This window comes from Schistocerca cancellata, chromosome 3 (assembly GCF_023864275.1).
Source record: "Schistocerca cancellata isolate TAMUIC-IGC-003103 chromosome 3, iqSchCanc2.1, whole genome shotgun sequence".
Lineage (NCBI taxonomy): Eukaryota > Metazoa > Arthropoda > Insecta > Orthoptera > Acrididae > Schistocerca > Schistocerca cancellata.
Window position 1 is genome coordinate 457,699,112 of NC_064628.1, and position 19,926 is coordinate 457,719,037.

The window sequence follows — 19,926 nt, forward strand, 5'->3', positions numbered from 1 at the left end:
CCCCTGAAGATGTTGTTGTTTTTGTGCTCTTCAGTCCTGAGACTGGCTCGATGCAGCTCTCCATGCTACTCTATCCTGTGTAAGCTTCTTCATCTCCCAGTACCTACCGCAACCTACATCCTTCTGAATCTGCTTAGTGTATTCATCTCTTGGTCTCCCTCTACGATTTTTACCCTCCACACTGCCCTCCAGTACTAAATTGGTGATCCCTTGATGCCTCAGAACATGTCCTACCAACCGATCCCTTCTTCTAGTCAAGTTGTGCCACAAACTCCTCTTCTCCCCAATTCTATTCAATACCTCCTCATTAGTTATGTGATCTACCCATCTAATCTTTATAATTCTTCTGTAGCACCACATTTCAAAAGCTTCTATTCTCTTCTTGTCCAAACTAGTTATCGTCCATGTTTCACTTCCATACATGGCTACACTCCATAAACATACTTTCAGAAACGACTTCCTGACACTTAAATCTATACTCGATGTTAGCAGATTTCTTGTCTTCAGAAACGCTTTCCTTGCCATTGCCAGTCTACATTTTATATCCTCTCTACTTCGACCATCATCAGTTATTTTGCTCCCCAAATAGCAAAACTCCTTTACTACTTTAAGTGTCTCATTTCCTAATCTAATTCCCTCAGCATCACCTGACTTAATTCAACTACATTCCATTATCCTCATTTTGCTTTTGTTGATGTTCATCTTATATCCTCCTTTCAAGACACTGTCCATTCCGTTCAACTGCTCTTCCCAGTCCTTTGCTGTCTCCGACAGAATTACAATGTCATCGGTGAACCTTAAAGTTTTTATTTCTTCTCCACGTATTTTAATACCTACTCCAAATTTTTCTTTTGTTTCCTTTACTGCTTGCTCAATGTCTCACTCCCTTCCCAATCACTGCTTCCCTTTCATGTCCCACGACTCTTATAACTGCCATCTGGTTTCTGTACAAATTGTAAATAGCCTTTCGCTCCCTGTATTTTACCCCTGCCACCTTCAGAATCTGAAAGAGATTATTCCAGTCAACATTGTCAAAAGCTTTCTCTAAGTCTACAAATGCTATAAATGTAGGTTTGCCTTTCCTTATTCTTTCTTCTAAGATAACTCGTAGGGTCAGTATTGCCTCACGTGTTCCCATATTTCTACAGAATCCAAACTGATCTTCCCCAAGGTTGGCTTCTACAAGTTTTTCCATTCGTCTGTAAAGAATTTGTGTTAGTATTTTGCAGCCGTGACTTATTAAACTGATAGTTCGGTAATTTTCACATCTGTCAACATCTGCTTTCTTTGGGATTGGAATTATTATATTCATCTTGAAGTCCCAGGGGTTTCACCTGTCTCATACATTTTGCTCACCAGATGGTAGAGTTTTGTCAGGACTGGCTCTCCCAAGGCTGTCAGTAGTTCTAATGGAATGTTGTCTACTACCGGGGCCTTGTTTCGACTTAGGTCTTTCAGTGCTCTATCAAATTCTTCACGCAGTGTCATATCTCCCATTTCATCTTCACCTATATCCTCTTCACTTTCTGTAACATTGCCCTCAAGTACATCACCCTTGCATAGACCCTCTATATACTCCTTCCACCTTTCTGCTTTCCCTTCTTTGCTTAGAACTGGGTTTCCATCTGAGCTCTTGATTTTCATAAGTAGTTCTCTTTTCTCCAAAGGTCTCTTTAATTTTCCTGTAAGCAGTATCTATCTTACCCCTAGTGAGATAATCCTCTACATCCTTACATTTATCCTCTAGCCATCCCTGCTCAGCCATTTTGCACTTCCTGTCGATCTCATTTTTGATACATTTGTATTCCTTTTTGCCTGCTTCATTTACTGCATTTTTATATTTTCTCCTTTCATCAATTAAATTCCGTATTTCTTCTGTCACCCAAGGATTTCTACTAGCCCTCGTCTTTTTATCTAGTTGATCCTCTGCTGCCTTCACTACTTCATTCCTCAAAGCTACCCATTCTTCTTCTACTGTATTTCTTTCCCCCATTCTTGTCAATTGTTTCCTTATGCTCTCCCTTAAACTCTGTATAACCTCTGGTTTAGTCAGTTTATCCAGGTCCCATCTCCTTAAATTCCCACCTTTTTGCAGTTTCTTCAGTTTTAATCTACAGTTCATAACCAATAGATTGTGGTCAGAGTCCACATCTGTCCCTGGAAATGTCTTACAATTTAAAACCTGGTTCCTAAATCTCTGTCTTACTATTATATAATCTATCTGAAACCTGTCAGTATCTCCAGGCTTCTTCCATGTATATAACCTTCTTTTATGATTCTTGAACCAATTGTTAGCTATGATTAAGTTGTGCTCTGCGCAAAATTCTACCAGGCGACTTCCTCTTTCATTTCTTACCCCCAATCCATATTCACCTACTACGTTTCCTTCTCTTCCTTTTCTTAATATCGAATTCCAGTCACCCATGACTATTAAATTTTCGTCTCCCTTCAGTATCTGAAAAATTTCATTTATCTCATCATACATTTCTTTAATTTCTTCGTCATCTGCGGAGCTAGTTGGCATATAGACTTGTAGTACTGTCGTAGGCGTGGGCTTCGTGTCTATCTTGGCCACAATAATGGGTTCACTATGTTGTTTGTAGTAGCTTACCCGAACTCCTATTTTTTATTCATTATTAAACCTAGTCCTGCATTACCCCTATTTGATTTTGTATTTACAACCCTGTATTCACTTGACCAAAAGTCTTGTTCCTCCTGCCACCGAACTTCACTAATTCCCACTATATCTAACTTTAACCTATCCATTTCCCTTTCTAAATTTTCTAATCTACCTGCCTGATTAAGGGATCTGTCATTCCACACTCCGATGTGTATAACGCCAGTTTTCTTTCTCCTGATTATGATGTCCTCTTGAGTAGCCCCCGCCCGGAGATCTGAATGGGGGACTATTTTACCTCTGGAATATTTTACCCAAGAGGACGCCATCATCATTTATACATACAGTAAAGCTGCATGCCCTCGGGAAAAATTACGGCCTGAAGATACTGGACTGAAATTTGGTTATAACCATCAAAGACATGTAGAACTTTCACACCCAATTTAATAAGATTTGGAGATTGTCGAGTGGGGACCCCTGGTCCCCTTTACATGGAATTATTACCACAGACCACGCGCTTCACAGGCAGGTGCAGTTTCAATTTGTGGACACTGGAGGACTGCAATTTCCTGTATTTCTCTCAAAGACCAAGAGAGTCTCAGTCGTTGATGTGTTGTTGTGAACTGAGTGTTTCTGTGTCTGCCCCTACTTGTGTGGCACAGTGAATTCTGGTTTATTGGAACCTAGCCTGCCTCACAGATGAATATACACCAAAACATATGCAAATACACCTGCTTCCCAGGTGGATATTCCTATTTGTATAATGTTGTTTCATAGATGTCTGTTCCCAGTGATGTATATAGTCATAAATATCCCATTTGTAGGTGCAGTAATTACATTTTATGATATTCCATCTCATAAAAAGTAGTATTGAATTGCTTTGCTGGCATTTCAGGTGAACAATTAGTAGGGTGCCAGGGATAGTGCCTTCTTGAATGAAAAACATTATGGGTCATGTTCCCTCCATATCCCTGATACCGATATAGACATGGATTCTGAAGCCTCTTTGTCCCAGATGTACATGACTTGCAAGACTCTAATCACAATTCTTCATCTGGGGTATTGGAAGCAGAACTAGAAGAGCTGTCCTGCAGCTTTGTCAGGTGATGATTACCAACCAGGTGGTGAGAAGATGTGTTATCAAAAATCCAGTGAAGATATAGAATATGCTGTAATCTATTGTGGACAAGTGAGATGCTCAACATTTACAAAATCTTGGCCTTAGAGATATTTCACATATCTATTTCTCTGACAGTATAATAGATGGCATTGTGGGGTGGACTAATTCCAAAATGGCAAAAATTAGAGCACCTAGACGGCATTTCATGTAAGAACACCTCAAAAGAAGAAAGGTCTGCACTTTTTGGTCTCTTTATATTATCAAGAATTTTCAAATTGTCCAAGGACTTTTCTTCTCCTTCTTCTACTGGTGCAGCTGATCATCCAATTTTCTGGGCTACTATGTCAGAAAAGATGTGTAAAGTGTTCATCAGGGCTTTGCAGTTTGTAGATTCAATAACACAAAAGAAGAGAGAGAAATCAGATCCACTTATACCCATCAAACTGGCCAGGTATGGCATAAAAGTAAAATGTTTGATGGTTGCAAGGAATTCATACAGCAAGCCCTCTCGAGCAATAGTATGCTTTTCTAAATAGATCTACAATACACATTGAAATATCAGCTCCAATAATTGGTTTTCATTGGTGTAAATTGCCCAGTACTTCTGCTTTTGTCAATCAACTGAAGTATTTCTTCTACTAAGCAAAGTTTCTTTGGAGTTACATTTCTTTTAACTATGTCTGACTGTCCAACATCTGTGATTGCCCTTTTTAGAGATATTCACTCCTCTTCAACTGAACCACCTACTGTGATATTTGCCATTGCAGTATCCACATTTTGCCATCTCTGTTTGGCCGTGATGTAATCCAGCTGGAATTTTCCTGTATCTACAAGTCTTCTCCACATATACCTCCTCCTCTTGTGATTGTTGAGCAGAGTATTTGCTATTAGTATCTGAAATTCACTGCACAGCTCAATTAGTCTTTCTCCTCTCTTATTCCTACTGCCTAGCCTGTATTTTCCCATAACTGTTTCTTCTATTGCTTCCTCTGTAACCAGGGTCCAATCTTTCATAATTATTATATTTTCATCTCCCTTTACATACTAAATTACCTGTTCCATAACCTCATTCATTTTCCCTATCTCTTCATCTTCTGCTTGTGCCATCAGCATTTATTCCTGAACTACTGTTGCTGACACGGTTTGCAGTTGAACCTGTGAACAGTTCAGTGATAGGGTTGTTCCCTGTCACTGAACTGTTCACAGTGGTTCACTCTCTGCCCTACTTTTCTATTTATAAAAAAAACACTACTCCCATTATGCCATTTTCTGCTGCTGTTGACAAACACTATATGAGTGTGGTATCATAAGTACCCAGCCTGACCGAGAGATGGCAGTCACTGTTGAGAAATATCTCTGGATTAGAAAGTATATGACCTATGAAGCATATGTTTCAAGTTTGAAGACGCCACATTGTTTACTTTTTGTTTGGCAGTCATCAATAGTGAACATTGTGAGTGAACTTGTGAAAATGGAGGAAAATGGACATCATTATACAATACAATATTATGTTTTGAAAGTCATCAGCACAACTAATAGTAAAGTTGAGCTAGATCCTACTTTGGGAGAGTCTGCTCGTTCACTGACAACAGTAAAATAATGCATAGCTGAGTTTAAACAAGGCCGTTTGAGCTGCCAAGATGAGCACTGGAGTGGTCAACCAAATGAGGTGACAACTCCCGAAATGGTGAAGAAGATCCGCAAAGTGGTACCGGATGATTATCGACTAAAAGTGTGCAAGCTAGCAGACACCACATATTATCTGAAAATTTGGACATGAGAAAACTGTGTGCAAGGTTTGTGCTGCTTTTGCTCACATTCGAGCGAACACAGTGTCATGAAGACATTTAAACTGAGTGTTTAGCGAAGTTTCGCAGCAACAAAGCTGATTTTTTGTGCCATTTCATAACAATAGATGAAACATGGGTCAACCACTTCACTACCGAGACAAAAGAATAATCAAACCAATGGACAAAAATTAGAGAACCGACCCCAAAGAAGGCGAAGACCATTTCATCTGCAGGCAAGGTCATGGTGTTGATTTTTTGGGATGCACATGGGATAATTTTCATTGACTACCTCAAAAAAGGAAAAACTATCTACGGTGAGTATTATGTGAACTTATTGCAATGTTTGGAGGAAGAAATCAAATAAAAGACGGTCACATTTGGCCAAGAAGAAGGTGTTGTTTCTTCAGGACAATGCACCAGCTCACAAGTCTGTTACTGCAATGACTAAAATTAATGAATTCATGAAGTTTGAACTGCTACCTCATGCAGCCTATTCACCAGATTTAGCCCCCTTGGATTACTTTCTGTTCCCAAACTTGAAAAAATGGCTTGGTGGTCAAAGATTTTCAACAAATGAAGATGTGGTGTTGGCAGTTAATGGCTATTTTGAAGAGTTAGACAGTTCTCATTACAAAAAGGGTACCGAACTCATTGAATATCACTGGGAAATGTGTATAGAACTGAAATGGTATTATGCTGAAAAATAATTACATTTTTCTCCAAAATTTTTGTGTTTTCTTTGTTGGTTTATGTACGTATGAAACCACCCTCGTATCTGTCTGACCAGAAATCATTATCTTCTTTCTATTTGAACTTCACCAACCTCCAATATATCTAGATTTAGCCTCTGCATTTCCATTTTCAGATTTTCTAGCTTCTGTACTACGTTCAGCCTTCTGACATTCCTTGCTCCACCTTGAAGAATGTTATCCCTTTTCCTTTGGGCCAAGAGGGAGGTAACCATGAGAAAAAGATGGAATAATCATCTTTTTCTCATAGTCACCTCCCCCTTGGCAGTCCTCTCCCAGAGATCTGAAAAGGGGACTAATCCAGAATGGAGACATCATCATGACAGTTTTTCAATTGCAGCTCAAATGTCCTTTTGATAAAAGTTACTTGTCTTTAATGCAGCAGTTTCCATCACCTCCTGCCTCCTCATGCCATTAAACATCGTTAACTCTACTCTCTTTTAGCTGAAGTTTTTACCCTAAGGAGCTGCTAGCAGAGCGAGGGTAACTTCTTATACCGGAAGCCTTCGTCACCATTGCTGATGATTTTTGTTCAAAATTTAGCAGTAGTTGGGTTCAAACCCCGGATCATTGACATTTTAATAACTAGTGAATGACACTACCCCCATATCATAGCTTCATATGCACATAAAGTTGTTGTTGTTGTCTTCAGTCCGAAGACTGGTTTAATGCAGCTCCTCATGCTACCTATCCTATGCAACCCTCTTCACCACTGAATAACTACTGCAACCTACATCCTTTTGAATCTGCTTTCTGTATTCATCTCTTGGTCTCCCTCTGCAATTTTTACCCCCCACACTTCCCCCCAGTATTAAATTGGTGATTCACTGATGTCTCAGAATGTGTCGATCAACCAGTCCTTTCTTCTAGTCAGGTTGTGCCACAAATTTCTTCCCTCCCACCCGCCTTCCCCCAAATTCTATTTAGTACCTCCTCATCTAATCTTCAGCATTCTTCTGAAGCACCACAGTCCAAAAGCTTCTATTCTCTACTTGTCTAAACTGTTTATCATCCTTGTTTCACTTCCATACATGGCTACACTCCATACAAATAATTTCAGAAAAGACTTCCTGACACTTCAATCTATTTTTGATGTTAACAAACTTCTCTGCCCATTGCCAGACCACATTTTATATCCTCTCTACTTCAATCATCATCAGTTATTCTGCTGCCCAAATAGCAAAACTCATCTACAACTTTAAGTGTTTTGTTTCCTGATCTAATCCCTTCAGCATCACCTAGTTTCATTCAACTTCATCCCATTATCCTTGTTCTGCTTTCTATATCCTCCTTTCAAGACTCTACCCCTTCTGTTCAACTGCTCTTCCATGTCCTTTGCTGTTTGTGAAAGAATTACAATGTCATTGGCAAACCTCGAAGTTCTTATTTGTTCTCCCTGGACTACAATTCCTATTCCAAATTTTGCTTTGGTTTCCTTTACTGCCTGCTAAATGAACAGCTGAATAACTTTGGCAGTATAGCCTACAATGCTGCCTCACTCTCTTCTAAACTGCTGCTTCTCTTTCATGTCCCTCAACTCTTATAACTGTTGTCTGGTTTCTGTACAAGTTGTAAATAGCCTTTTGCTCCCTGTATCTTACCCCTGCTACCTTCAGAATTTCAAAGAAAGTGTTCTAGCCAACATTGTCAAAAGCTTTCTCTAAGTCTACAAAACCTTTCCTTAACCATCTTCAAAAAGAAATTGTAGGGTCAGTATTGCCTCGCATGTTTCTACATTTCTCTGGAATCCAAACTGATCTTTCCCAAGGTTGGCTTCACCAGTTTTTCCATTATTCTGTAAAAATTCATTTTAGTATTTTGCAGCTATGACTTATTAAACTGATAGTTCGGTAAAATTCACACCTGTCAGCACCAGTTTTCTCTGGAATTGGAATTATTATATCCTTCCTGAATTCTGATGGTATTTCAACTGTCTCATACACCTTGCACACCAGATGGAAGAACTCTGTCATGGCTGGCTCTCCCAAGGCTGTTAGTAGTTCTGATGGAATGTCATCTACTACTTCTACTACTGGGGCCTCATTTTGACTTGGATCTTTCAATGCTCTATCAAATTCTTCTCTCAGTATTGTATCTTCCATCTCATCTTCCTCTACGGAGTGAGGTGGCGCAGTCGTTAGCACACTGGACTTGGCATTCGGAAGGACAACAGTTCAAACCTGCCTCTGGCCATCTACATTAAGATTTTCCGTGATTTCCCTGAATCACTCCATGCAAATGCCGGGATGGTACCTTTGAAAAGGGCACAGCCAATTTCATTCCCCAACTTTGACACAATCCGAGCTTTAGCTCTGACTATAATGACCTCGATGCTGATGGGATGTTAAACCAAATCTCCCTTCCTTCATTTTCCTCTATGTCCTCTTCCATTTCTATGACACTGCCCTCACGTACATCTTCCTTGTGTAGATCCTCTGTATACTCCATTCACCTTTCAGCTTTCCCTTCTTTGCTTAGGATTGGTTTTGCATCTGAGCTCTTGATATCCATACAGCTGCTTCTCTTTTCTCCAAAGATCTCTCTAATATTCCTGTAGGCAGTATCTATATTTACCCTTGTGATATATTCTTCCAAGTGTTTACATTTGCACTTCCTGTCAATCTCATTTTTTAGACATCTGTATTCCCATTTGCCAGCATCATTTACTGCATTTTTTTGTTTTCTCCTTTCATCAATTAAATAAAATATCTCCAGCATTATCAAAAGATTTCTATTAGGCCTTGTCTTTTTGCCTATTTCGTCCTGTCTTCACTATTTTATCTCTTACAGCTACTCACTCATCTTCTACTGTGTTCCTTTCACCTGTTCTCGGCAAGCATTGCATAATTTTCTGCCTGGAACTCTCAACAACCTCTGGTTCTTTCAACTCTTCCAGGTCCCATCTCCTTAATTTCCTAGCTTTATGGAGTTTATTCAGTTATAACCTACAGTTCACAACCAGCAAAGTGCGCCAAGTCCACATCTGTCCCTGGAAATGCCTTAAATTTAAAATCCGGTTCTGAAATCTTTATCTCTCCATTACGTAATCTGAAACCTTCATCTGTCTCCAGCTCTCTTCCATGTGTACAACATTCTTTCACAATTCTTATACCAAGTATTAGCGATGATTAAATTACGCTCTATGCAAAACTATACCAGGTGGCTTCCTCTTTCATTCTTTCCCCGCAGTCCATATTCAGTTACTATTTTTTCTTCTCTTCCTTTTCCTACCATTGAATTCCAGTTCCACATCACTATTAAATTTTTATCTCCCTTAACTATCTGAATAATGTCTTTTATCTTGTCATACATTTCTTCAATCTCTTCATCATCTGTGGAGCTAGCTGGCATATAAACTTATACTACTGTGGTGGGTGTGGGCTTCATATCTAACTTGGCTACAATATTGCATCAGTATGCTGTTCATTGTAGTTTTATCTGTACTGCTATTTTCTTATTCATTATTAAACCTAGTCCTGCATTACCTCAATCTGAGTTGGTATTTTTAACCCTGAATTCATATGACCAGAAGTCTTTTTTTCCCTACCACCAAACTTCACTTACTCCCACTATATCTGACTTTAACCTACCCATTTCCCTATTTAAATTGCCCAGTTACGAGATCAAACACTCCACGCTCCAATCTGTAGAAAGCCAATTTTATTTAAACTGATAACGACACCCTCCTGAGCAGCCCCCCCCCCCCCCCCCCGGATATCCAAATGGGGGACTATTTTATATTCGGAATATTTTACCCAAGAGAGTGCCGTCATCATTTACCTTACAGTAGACCTGCATGGCCTTGGGAAAAATTACAGTTGTAGTTTCCCCTGGCTTTCAGTCTTTTGCAGTACCGGCATAAGGTAATTTTAGTTGCTGTTAAAAGACCAAAACAATCAATCATCCAGTTCTGTTGTAAGCTGTTGCCCTCTTCAGGAACCATACATTTATCTGCTGTCCCAACAGAGACTCCTCTGTTGTGGTTGCACCAACAGTATGGCTATCTATATTGCTGAGGCATGCAAGCCTTCCAACCTATGGTGAGGTCCATGGTTCAGGGCAAGGCAAGGAACATAAAGTTTTGTTACGTTTTTTAAACTGTATTATTTTCTGTGTGTTATTTTATTTATATTTTTGTGTTTTCCATTTTATTGTAAAGATTTCATATACAATTTATATGTACAGCTGGACAACATCCATTCAACATTTATTGTCTACCAATGGATAAATGAATAAATAAAAATAACATAAATTTTATTTAGTCAGACAAATGCTGTATGGTATGATACTGTGTATATCGATCCCAGAAAAAAATAAATTGCTTTATGGTAAGTAACTACTACAATACACCAGACTAGTTTGTATCCTTAGCTCAATTTCAAATGGTTGTCTCTGTGGTCCCCAGCCTGGTATGATCATTTCCACTTGGTGCTGTTATATGACAGCAAATAGGTTATACCTTGACATTTCTCGAGGATCTTTATTCAAATATGATTCAACAGTTTACTGTCTCCCATTCTTGTATGGTATTAAACCTTAACTGCCTTACTCATACCTGTAGACACTATCCATATAAGTGAGATCTCTTCAGCTGCATAATAGTTTTATTTATGGACATAAAATGAAATCATGTAGGGGAGAGTGGTGAGACTTGATCCCTTTTTTACATTTTATTCTTTAAAGCGGTAGGTATAAACATCAGAAAAGAACTAAAATGTGTAATAAATAGTCAGTTTTTAACTCTTTCTGTCCCTATTTGTAATTCAATCCTTTGCCAGTTACTATCATCATAAAAAATTAAAAACTAAAGCCATGCAGAATGGATCAAGTCTCACCATATGTTGGACACTTGATCCCTTTTACGGGGAGACTTGATCCGCCACTTCGTTGTGGTAAATGAAACAATTTATTCATTATTCAAACCAAATTTTATTTTGTTTATAAGATTTATAAGAGGAACTGAGGTTTACTAACAAAAGAAATTCACATAATAACTTTAGAAAACAAATTCATTCATGATCTCTAGAGGCATAGCTTGAAGTGCGATCTGTAGCCTACAAAACATGTTATGAGATCATAAAAAAGTCACTAAGTTTTCAAATATATATTTTAAATAGTTGAAATTACTGTCAAAAAATCAGAATTAGCATGTTTAGTGTATCCAAGATCATATACGAGATAAAGCACATTCATACAAAGAAAAAACAAGTATACTTCTTGAGAAAGTCAATAACGGCTGCCTCTATTTGAAGTATTTAACATGATGAAATTATAGACAAACATACAAATTATTGAATATTAAAGCCCTCAAATTTGACACTGTTAAAATGAAACTGGTAACTCTGTCATTGTTTGAAGAAACTGCTGGAGATGGAATGACTCGTACAATTTGGTTCCTTTCAATGTCACATATGTCTTCAGTTTCTGGCCACTTGAACTGTTGGCCCTCTATCTTCCTCGCACATTTTATGGTGGAATTCTCTTCATCAGGAACATTGACAATCTCTCCCACATAATGTTTTTCAGATTTCTTTGTTTGGAAGGTAGCAATGATCCATTTTCCAGTGCCTGGTTCATCATTCAAAATTTCATCAGAATCACTGTTACTCAAACTCTCCAAGTCATTATCAAACTCACTTGGAGACAGTTCTTCACTTTCACAAGTTTCTACTTTCGGCTTATACGTTTGTTTCTTGTTTTCGAAGTTCAGCCTCTTAGGTCTTCCCACAGGTTTCAATCTTCATGCACTTCTTGCTCTGAGTTCTTCCTCAAGTTTATCTTTTACCGGAGAGTTTGTTAGAATTGTGGTACATGCTCGTTTCCTTCCTCGTCTAGTTGTAGTGTGAACTACTGCCTTAGGGTGTGGTCTTCAAAGGATCTGTATCCAAAGGATCTGTATCCAATAGGGCTAGGTCTAATTCCGGAAGATGAAGGTGTTGATACTGAAACAAACTCTTTTGGAGGATCACAGACTTCCACGGATTGTAAGTGGTCTGTTGTATATGCAGACAAAAATTCATCATCTGTAAATATATCAGAGTTAAATGGCCATATGCCTGAAACCCGAAAACCACTAATCACATTGCTGGGTGTAAAAGCTTTAGGGAAAGCTATACCAAAAATCTCGGAGATATCATAGAGATAGTTTTCCCTGGATGCGCTGTCATCCAGTCTCCCGCAGCAGAATTGTAATATGCCTTCAGTGGACCATACACTGACCTATCGAGGGGCTGCATTTTATGGGATGTATGGCGAGGAATTTTCAAAAGAGTAATTCCATTTTCTTTTGCAAAATGTAAGGATTCCAAACTAATATGACTATCATGATTGTCCATGATGATAAGTGCTTTGTGTTGAGCACTGCATTTTACATATTTATGAAAATGTTTTAAAAACAAAACAAAATTATCAGCTGTCATCCAACTGCTGGAATGAGTGGAACCACTGGTTCCAGGAGGAGCTCCATGCAGCATCCTATCCTGCCAGTTCACACGTGGATGATCATGAAAGGTGGGATGTGGCCTCCTATAGCATTTATTGCACAACATGCTGTCACAAGTTCATTTCTCTCGGCAGAAGTCACTTTTACTACCTGTTTCTCTCCTCTTACAGCCACTATTTTTCCTGGTTTGTGGACTGTAGTAAGACCTGTTTCGTCTATGTTCCAAATAGATTCTGGTCCAAGAACTTCCCTAGTGATAATCTGACGAAGATTATCAAAAAACTGTCTAACATTGTGTTTATTAAAGCTGCTTCCTCTGCTTATACTGGTTCCTTCTGGTGTACGAAGAGAGAGTTCAGGATGCCTTCTCATGAAACCTCTGAACCAGTCATTTCCAGCTTTGCCCTCTTTATTCCAATTTTCAGGAATTTTCTTTTTATTTTCAGAAGAAAATTGATATGCAAATGCACGCACACTTTTTGCACTCAGGCCATGGTGTAATTTGCTTGCTGTTTTCAAGTATTCACATAAAAAATTTTCCTCCTCAGTTGAAAACACCTGAGACTTGTTGTATGTAGAAGAATAAGAAATTTCAGTATCTTGACTTAACTGCTTCCTAACATAGCGTTTTAAGGTCATTAGTGGGACTTGAAATTCCTTTGATGCTCCTCGGAAACTTTTTTCCCCCAAGGCACGCCATTACTGCAAGTTCCATACTTCTAGAGTCAATTTTTTTCCTAGCTTTGACTCCCTCTTTCCTTTTATATGTAAGACCCATAGTTCTGCAATATAAAGCAAAATTACTATACTTCGTTTTAATTTATTAGACCTAAGTTTCATTTTCATCCATATATTACAATAAAATGTCTATATATTATCATTTCTTGGGTGTTTTATGTCTTACAATAATGTGATACCAGGAAAACAATTAAATCTTTGGGAAACATTTGAACAGCGACAAGTCTCACCAAGTTCTTGAGTCTCCCCATAAGACATAAGTGAACAAAATTGCTTCTGAATGCTCCCCAACCTACAATTAGAATATATTTTCAGTTATACTTTATGTCTTAAAGTATGAACTTTTATAGGAAACAGTTACCAGCATTATTTCTTACAGAATTAATATGTAAAAATAATTGGATTCACTTACCAAAATAAAAGTTAATTCGGTGAACAATCTTTCTTTCCCTCTGACTGGGCAGCAACAACTGTTAAACTCACAGATGCAAATTACAACAATGGGAAGTGGATGGCAAGAAACACTGGAGCCAACAAAAATAATTTAATTCCCAAAAATGGCCAAAATAATAGGAGGAACAAGTCTCCCCACTGATCAAGTCTCGCCACTCTCCCCTACAGTAGTTTTGTCACGGTAATGCATAAGTTACAATACAATACAGAATCTAGACAGTTATGTAATAATTTGGCGAAACTGTGGATGGTTTTTGTGAACATCTTAGCTCTCACATCAGTTGTCTTGGTTGGCATTTTATACGCATCTATAAACATGAAAAAATAACAATACTAAAATCATTTGTGCATAGATCTTAATGAAACACTATTAGCACTAGCAGCTAATTGAGACATTATTATTATGTCAGATTACTACTAAGATCATTAATTATTTCTTCCAACCAGTATATATTCTGAAAACATGTGATATGATTCGCACTTTTCTCATATGATATACTGAAAGCTTTGGATCAAAACGTTCACGTAAATGCAGTATTTCTTGATTTCCGAAAAGCATGGCTTGATTTCCGAAAAGCACGTCTACAGTTATTCCCAAAAGTATGATCATATAGATCATCAAGTGAAATTTGTGACAGGATTGAGGATATTTTGGTAGAGAGGATGAAGCAATTTATCTCGGATGGAGAGTCATCAACATATGTAGAAGTAATTTTGGTTGTGCCCCAATGAAGTGTGTCGGGACCATTACTGTTCATGTTGTATATTACTGACCTTGCAGTCAATATTAATAGTACTGGTAACCTCAGACCATTTGCAGATGGCACAGTTACCCATAGTGAAATACAATCTGAAAGAAGTTGCAGTTATAGGCCTATATGGTCAGATCTTGATAAGATTTCAAAGTGGTGCAGAGATTGGTATCTTACTTTAGATGTTCAGAAATGTAAAATTGTGCACTTCATCAAACGAAAAAAAGTAGTTTCCTATTAATATAATACCACTGAGTCACAGTTGGAATCATTCAACTCATACAAATACCTGGTATGCAGCTGGCATGCAGCTTGGTAGAATACTGGGGTAATGCAGTCAATCTACATTGGAGATTATTTACAAATCACTTGTGCAACCCATCCTACACTAATGCTGAAGTGTGTGCAACCCGTACCAAATAGGCCTAATACGCGATATTGAACGGATGCTGTGAAGGGCAGCACCAATGGTGGCAGATTTGTTTGATCCCTAGGGGCGTGTCACATAACTACAGAAAATTACTGAACTGACAGGCTCTTGGCGGCTGACGTAAAATTATTACTAGAAGTTCTGCCTACAAAGTTTCAAGAAACGGCTGTAAATAATGACTCTAGGAATATACTACAACGCCCTACAAGTCACTCCCATACAGATCGAGTGGTCAAGATTAGAGTTTAAAGCACACACGTTGGCGTTTAAACAATCATTCTCGCAGCGCTCCATGGGTGAACGAACAGGGGGAAATAATCCTTGTACTCATACAGTGGGGCGTACCATCCTCCACGCACTTCGCAGCCGTTTTCCGAGTACCGGTTTTAAAAATAAGACGTAATTTTACATTAAAAAATTGCTAACAGGGAACAATGTGGTGGTTGACGAACTTTGACACGTTATAAAATACATTTTTTAAGTGTGCTCTGGTAAATTTAAAAAAAATTGTTATTCTGTAATAGTAGATTTGTTAAAAAATTAAAGTAAAAATTTCCCTAGCGACCATTATAATATTTTGAGATGCGGCGCCTACGTTTGTAATGCAATAATGTTCGAAGAGTACTAATGTTCTGATAACGGAATATTGCTTTCGTATTAGTATTAATTATTTTTAGGCCTAGTTATTTTCTTGTTACGAAAAATACATAATATGAGAATACAAGTTCAAACTGAGGTTGGAAGTCTGAATTCCACAGAGTGGGGAAAAAGAAAAAGCACCATTCTGTAGTAAGACGCGCTAAAATTCAATAGCACTGTAAGATACTGACCTGCAATTAACAGTAGAAAAAAAAGAGAATTGGTGAGGCCAACATATCGTGGGCGAAGTTTTAATACGAAGAGCTCTAGTATGTTATAGGTAATTTATTCGAGCAAAAATAAAAATCATAGGCGTGAAACATTACTATCTTTTCATCATATGCATCTAATTTTTATAAATACAGATCAAGCTAAATCAAATGGGTACCATACTTTACGAATGTTACGTCCGTATTTATTATAAATATATTCTCCATTAATGACATCGGAAAATAATGTTTAATATGTTAAAACAACATAAAATACTGAATAGATTGCTGAAATTTTCTCGTGTGTATGGCCATCTGCAAGAAAACTTATATGAAGAATAGCTGTCAGTTTAGTCGTTGGTTGATTCGCAACGTAGTAGTCTCGCAAATGTTTGCTCTTAGTAGGTATCATTATATATACGCTTCAGATATTAGCAGTATAGGCCGACACTTTCGTTCCACGGGCTCTAAAAGTTCACTATCTTCAAATATCTGTACTTACTCTTCCAGCTGCCGCTAAATTCTCTTTAATCACATCGTACAGTGATCTCCTCTCTTCCATATTGACAACAAAATATTGGGTTGTTTATTCGTACAGGGACGTTACTACAGCTACGAGCCATATAATATCTACTGCTAAAACAATGCACAGTACCGTTGCAGGTTGCCTATTTAACGGCTTCCCGGGGCAACGAACACTTGATCCTCAATGTTTTATACAATAATTGATTGAATTTAAAATCCTGTCTTAATCTACTCGTCTTGCGTTACATGTTTATCACAATTTAGTACGAAACTTAACAACTATGTAGGCTGTATGCCTTGCAGAGTAAACAACAACGCACAAATTACACAGGACATATTCATCCAGTAAGAATGAGAGCATTTGGCGACTTCGAACAAACTTTACACTTAATTTCAAACCTTTCTGAATCTTTTTTGATTGACAACCCGCACAAAATTATGAAAGAAAAAATAGTTTATGGTTCACGATACGGTACCGGCACTAACCTGTCGATATTCATGCAGTAAAGTTCAGCATCAGGTACAACGTTTCAATTTGTTATTATTTCACTGCTAACTCTATTCCTGAAAATTATTATACCATTGTAGGATACATATTTCAGGACATATGACGTCATAAACACTGAGACGCGTAAAAAACTAGCTTTTCTAAAAGAATAGGAGTTCGATTTTTCAAAGAACCGATGGTGGTGGGAGTCACTGGAATGACTCTAAATGGGGACTGCTACTGTTATGAAACTTTTATTTACACTCACATTCCCACAAGATATTTTATGCGAGCTTGTATTAGCAAAACTGTCCTTGAAGGTATTAAGTGGGCAAACTAACATTGACAGTGTTCATAAATAGCCTGCATTGTTTCACCTTCTTATGTGAAATGCCTTTCGATATAAGAAAACACTCAAAATTACTAACGGTACCGGTAAACAGTAAGTTAGCGTTCACAGAGCAACAGTAAAAAATTGTTTACAAGATCCCATCAACACTACTAAAACAAGACAAATTCACATCATGAAAAAAGGAAATAGCTACGCTAGTAAATGACGATCGATTTGTTTAAAGTTTTACAAACATGTAGTCTGCAAGAATTTCGTAGTATTTACTCACCGCAGGCGTTATTTATGGCAAAAACCAAACAGCAAGCTACATCTACATACAAGTAAATGTGGCGCAGTGAAATATAAACTTTGTTTAAAATATTGATGCACATTGGGGTGATTAGTCATTTGTTTCTTTTTACTGTTTCCATTGTAGCTGCCTGTAAAAATATGCATGCGTTTGTTGTAGTTTTGTGTTGTGTTGCTAAATAGTAGCTATTTTTACTAGAACCCCAAGTGGTGACTCCGACATGAGTGTGAGTACTAAAATATCTGTAATACTATTCCAATTTTATCACATCAATTTACATACCACAAAGTGGGTCTGCTTTTCTCAAAAAAAAAAATCATATAATGCATAGCGGTTTTGTAAACTGTCTTGAAAATTATGTTGGTCTGTTGTAATGATTTTACTGTATTGTATTGTATTGTATTGATGATGACATCCATACAAAACAATTTGTCTATGGATGAACGAATAAATGAAAATAAATAAAAAACAATGTAAAAAACAACTAGTAACATACAAAGGCATCAAAGCTGTTTTTTTTTTTTTAATTTCATAAAGACTTAAAAATTGGAACATAGTAGCTCCTGGGGCAGGTTACTTGGTCACACATAATACAATGGTTATTTTAAGACAGGATAATAACTTTGGGCAATGTTATCCTCTCTAAAATTTACTGTGTTACTTTATAGGACCATAGTAAACAAACATTTGTGTACTCTTTGTTTTTAAAGGGACAAAATAACAAAAATACAGGGTAGAAAACTGTGTTTTAGTTAATATATAAAAAAGTAACAAATGTGGACAAAAGAAAGGTTTGTGTTGTTATCAAAAAAAGACCCATGTTTGATTAGTTTGGTGTTAAAGTGTCAGTGACTATACCAGGAAAATATTTTATCCAAATTCACCGCCATGAACCAACTGTGCAACTGAGAAAACTGCCTGTTTAGCCTAACCATCGTGAGAGGTTTATACTTTCAACTATATCATTCTATAATCATTAAGAATCATGATAGAAGGTTGTATACATGGAAGAACCCTGGAGATACTAAAAGGTATCAGATAGATTATATAATGGTAAGACAGAGATTTAGGAACCAGGTTCTAAATTGTAAGACATTTCCAGGGGCAGATGTGGACTCTGACCACAATCTATTGGTTATGACCTGTAGATTAAAACTGAAGAAACTGCAAAAAGGTGGGAATTTAAGGAGATAGGACCTGGATAAACTGAAAGAACCAGAGGTTGTACAGAGTTTCAGGGAGAGCATAAGGGAACAATTGACGGGAATGGGGGAAAGGAATACAGTAGAAGAAGAATGGGTAGATTTGAGGGATGAAGCAGTGAAGGCAGCAGAGGACCAAGTAGGTAAAAAGACGAGGGCTAGTAGAAATTCTTGGGTAACAGAAGAAATATTGAATTTAATTGATGAAAGGAGAAAATATAAAAAATGCAGTAAATGAAGCAGGCAAAAAGGAATACAAACGTCTCAAAAATGAGATCGACAGGAAGTGCAAAATGGCTAAGCAGGGATGGCTAGAGGACAAATGTAAGGATGTAGAGGCTTATCTCACTAGGGGTAAGATAGATACTGCCTACAGGAAAATTAAAGAGACTTTTGGAGATAAGAGAACCACTTGTATGAAAATCAAGAGCTCAGATGGAAACCCAGTTCTAAGCAAAGAAGGGAAAGCAGAAAGGTGGAAGGAGTATATAGAGGGTCTATACAAGAGTGATGTATTTGAGGACAATATTATGGAAATGGAAGAGTATGTAGATGAAGATGAAATGGGAGATATGATACTGCATGAAGAGTTTGACAGAGCACTGAAAGACCTAAGTCGAAACAAGGCCCCGGAGTAGACAACATTCCATTGGAACTACTGACGGCCTTGGGAGAGCCAGTCCTGACAAAACTCTACCATCTAGTGAGCAAGATGTATGAAACAGGCGAAATACCCTCAGACTTCAAGAAGAATATAATAATTCCAATCCCAAAGAAAGCAAGTGTTGACAGATGTGAAAATTACCGAACAATCAGTTTAATAAGCCACAGTTGCAAAATACTAACACGAATTCTTTACAGACGAATGGAAAAACTGGTAGAAGCCGGCCTCAGGGAAGATCAATTTGGATTCCGTAGAAATACTGGAACACGTGAGGCAATACTGACGCTACGACTTATCTTAGAAGAAAGATTAAGGAAAGACAAACCTACGTTTCTAGCATTTGTAGACTTAGAGAAAGCTTTTGACAATGTTGACTGGAATACTCTCTTTCAAATTATAAAGGTGGCAGGGGTAAAATACAGAGAGCGAAAGGCTATTTACAATTTGTACAGAAACCAGATGGCAGTT

General features: G+C 37.7%; 1 protein-coding gene across 1 annotated transcript in view; it reads right to left on the reverse strand.

Moving 5' to 3' along the window:
* LOC126176364 (testis-expressed protein 47-like) overlaps window positions 1–16,513 on the reverse strand; it is a 124,264-nt gene extending 107,751 nt beyond the window's left edge. Inside the window, exon 1 of the mRNA XM_049923519.1 lies at window positions 16,442–16,513. Coding sequence (XP_049779476.1) covers window positions 16,442–16,501 — 60 coding nt within the window. The 5' untranslated portion in view covers window positions 16,502–16,513. The remainder of the gene's footprint in view (window positions 1–16,441) is intronic.
* Window positions 16,514–19,926: the final 3,413 nt, after the last annotated feature.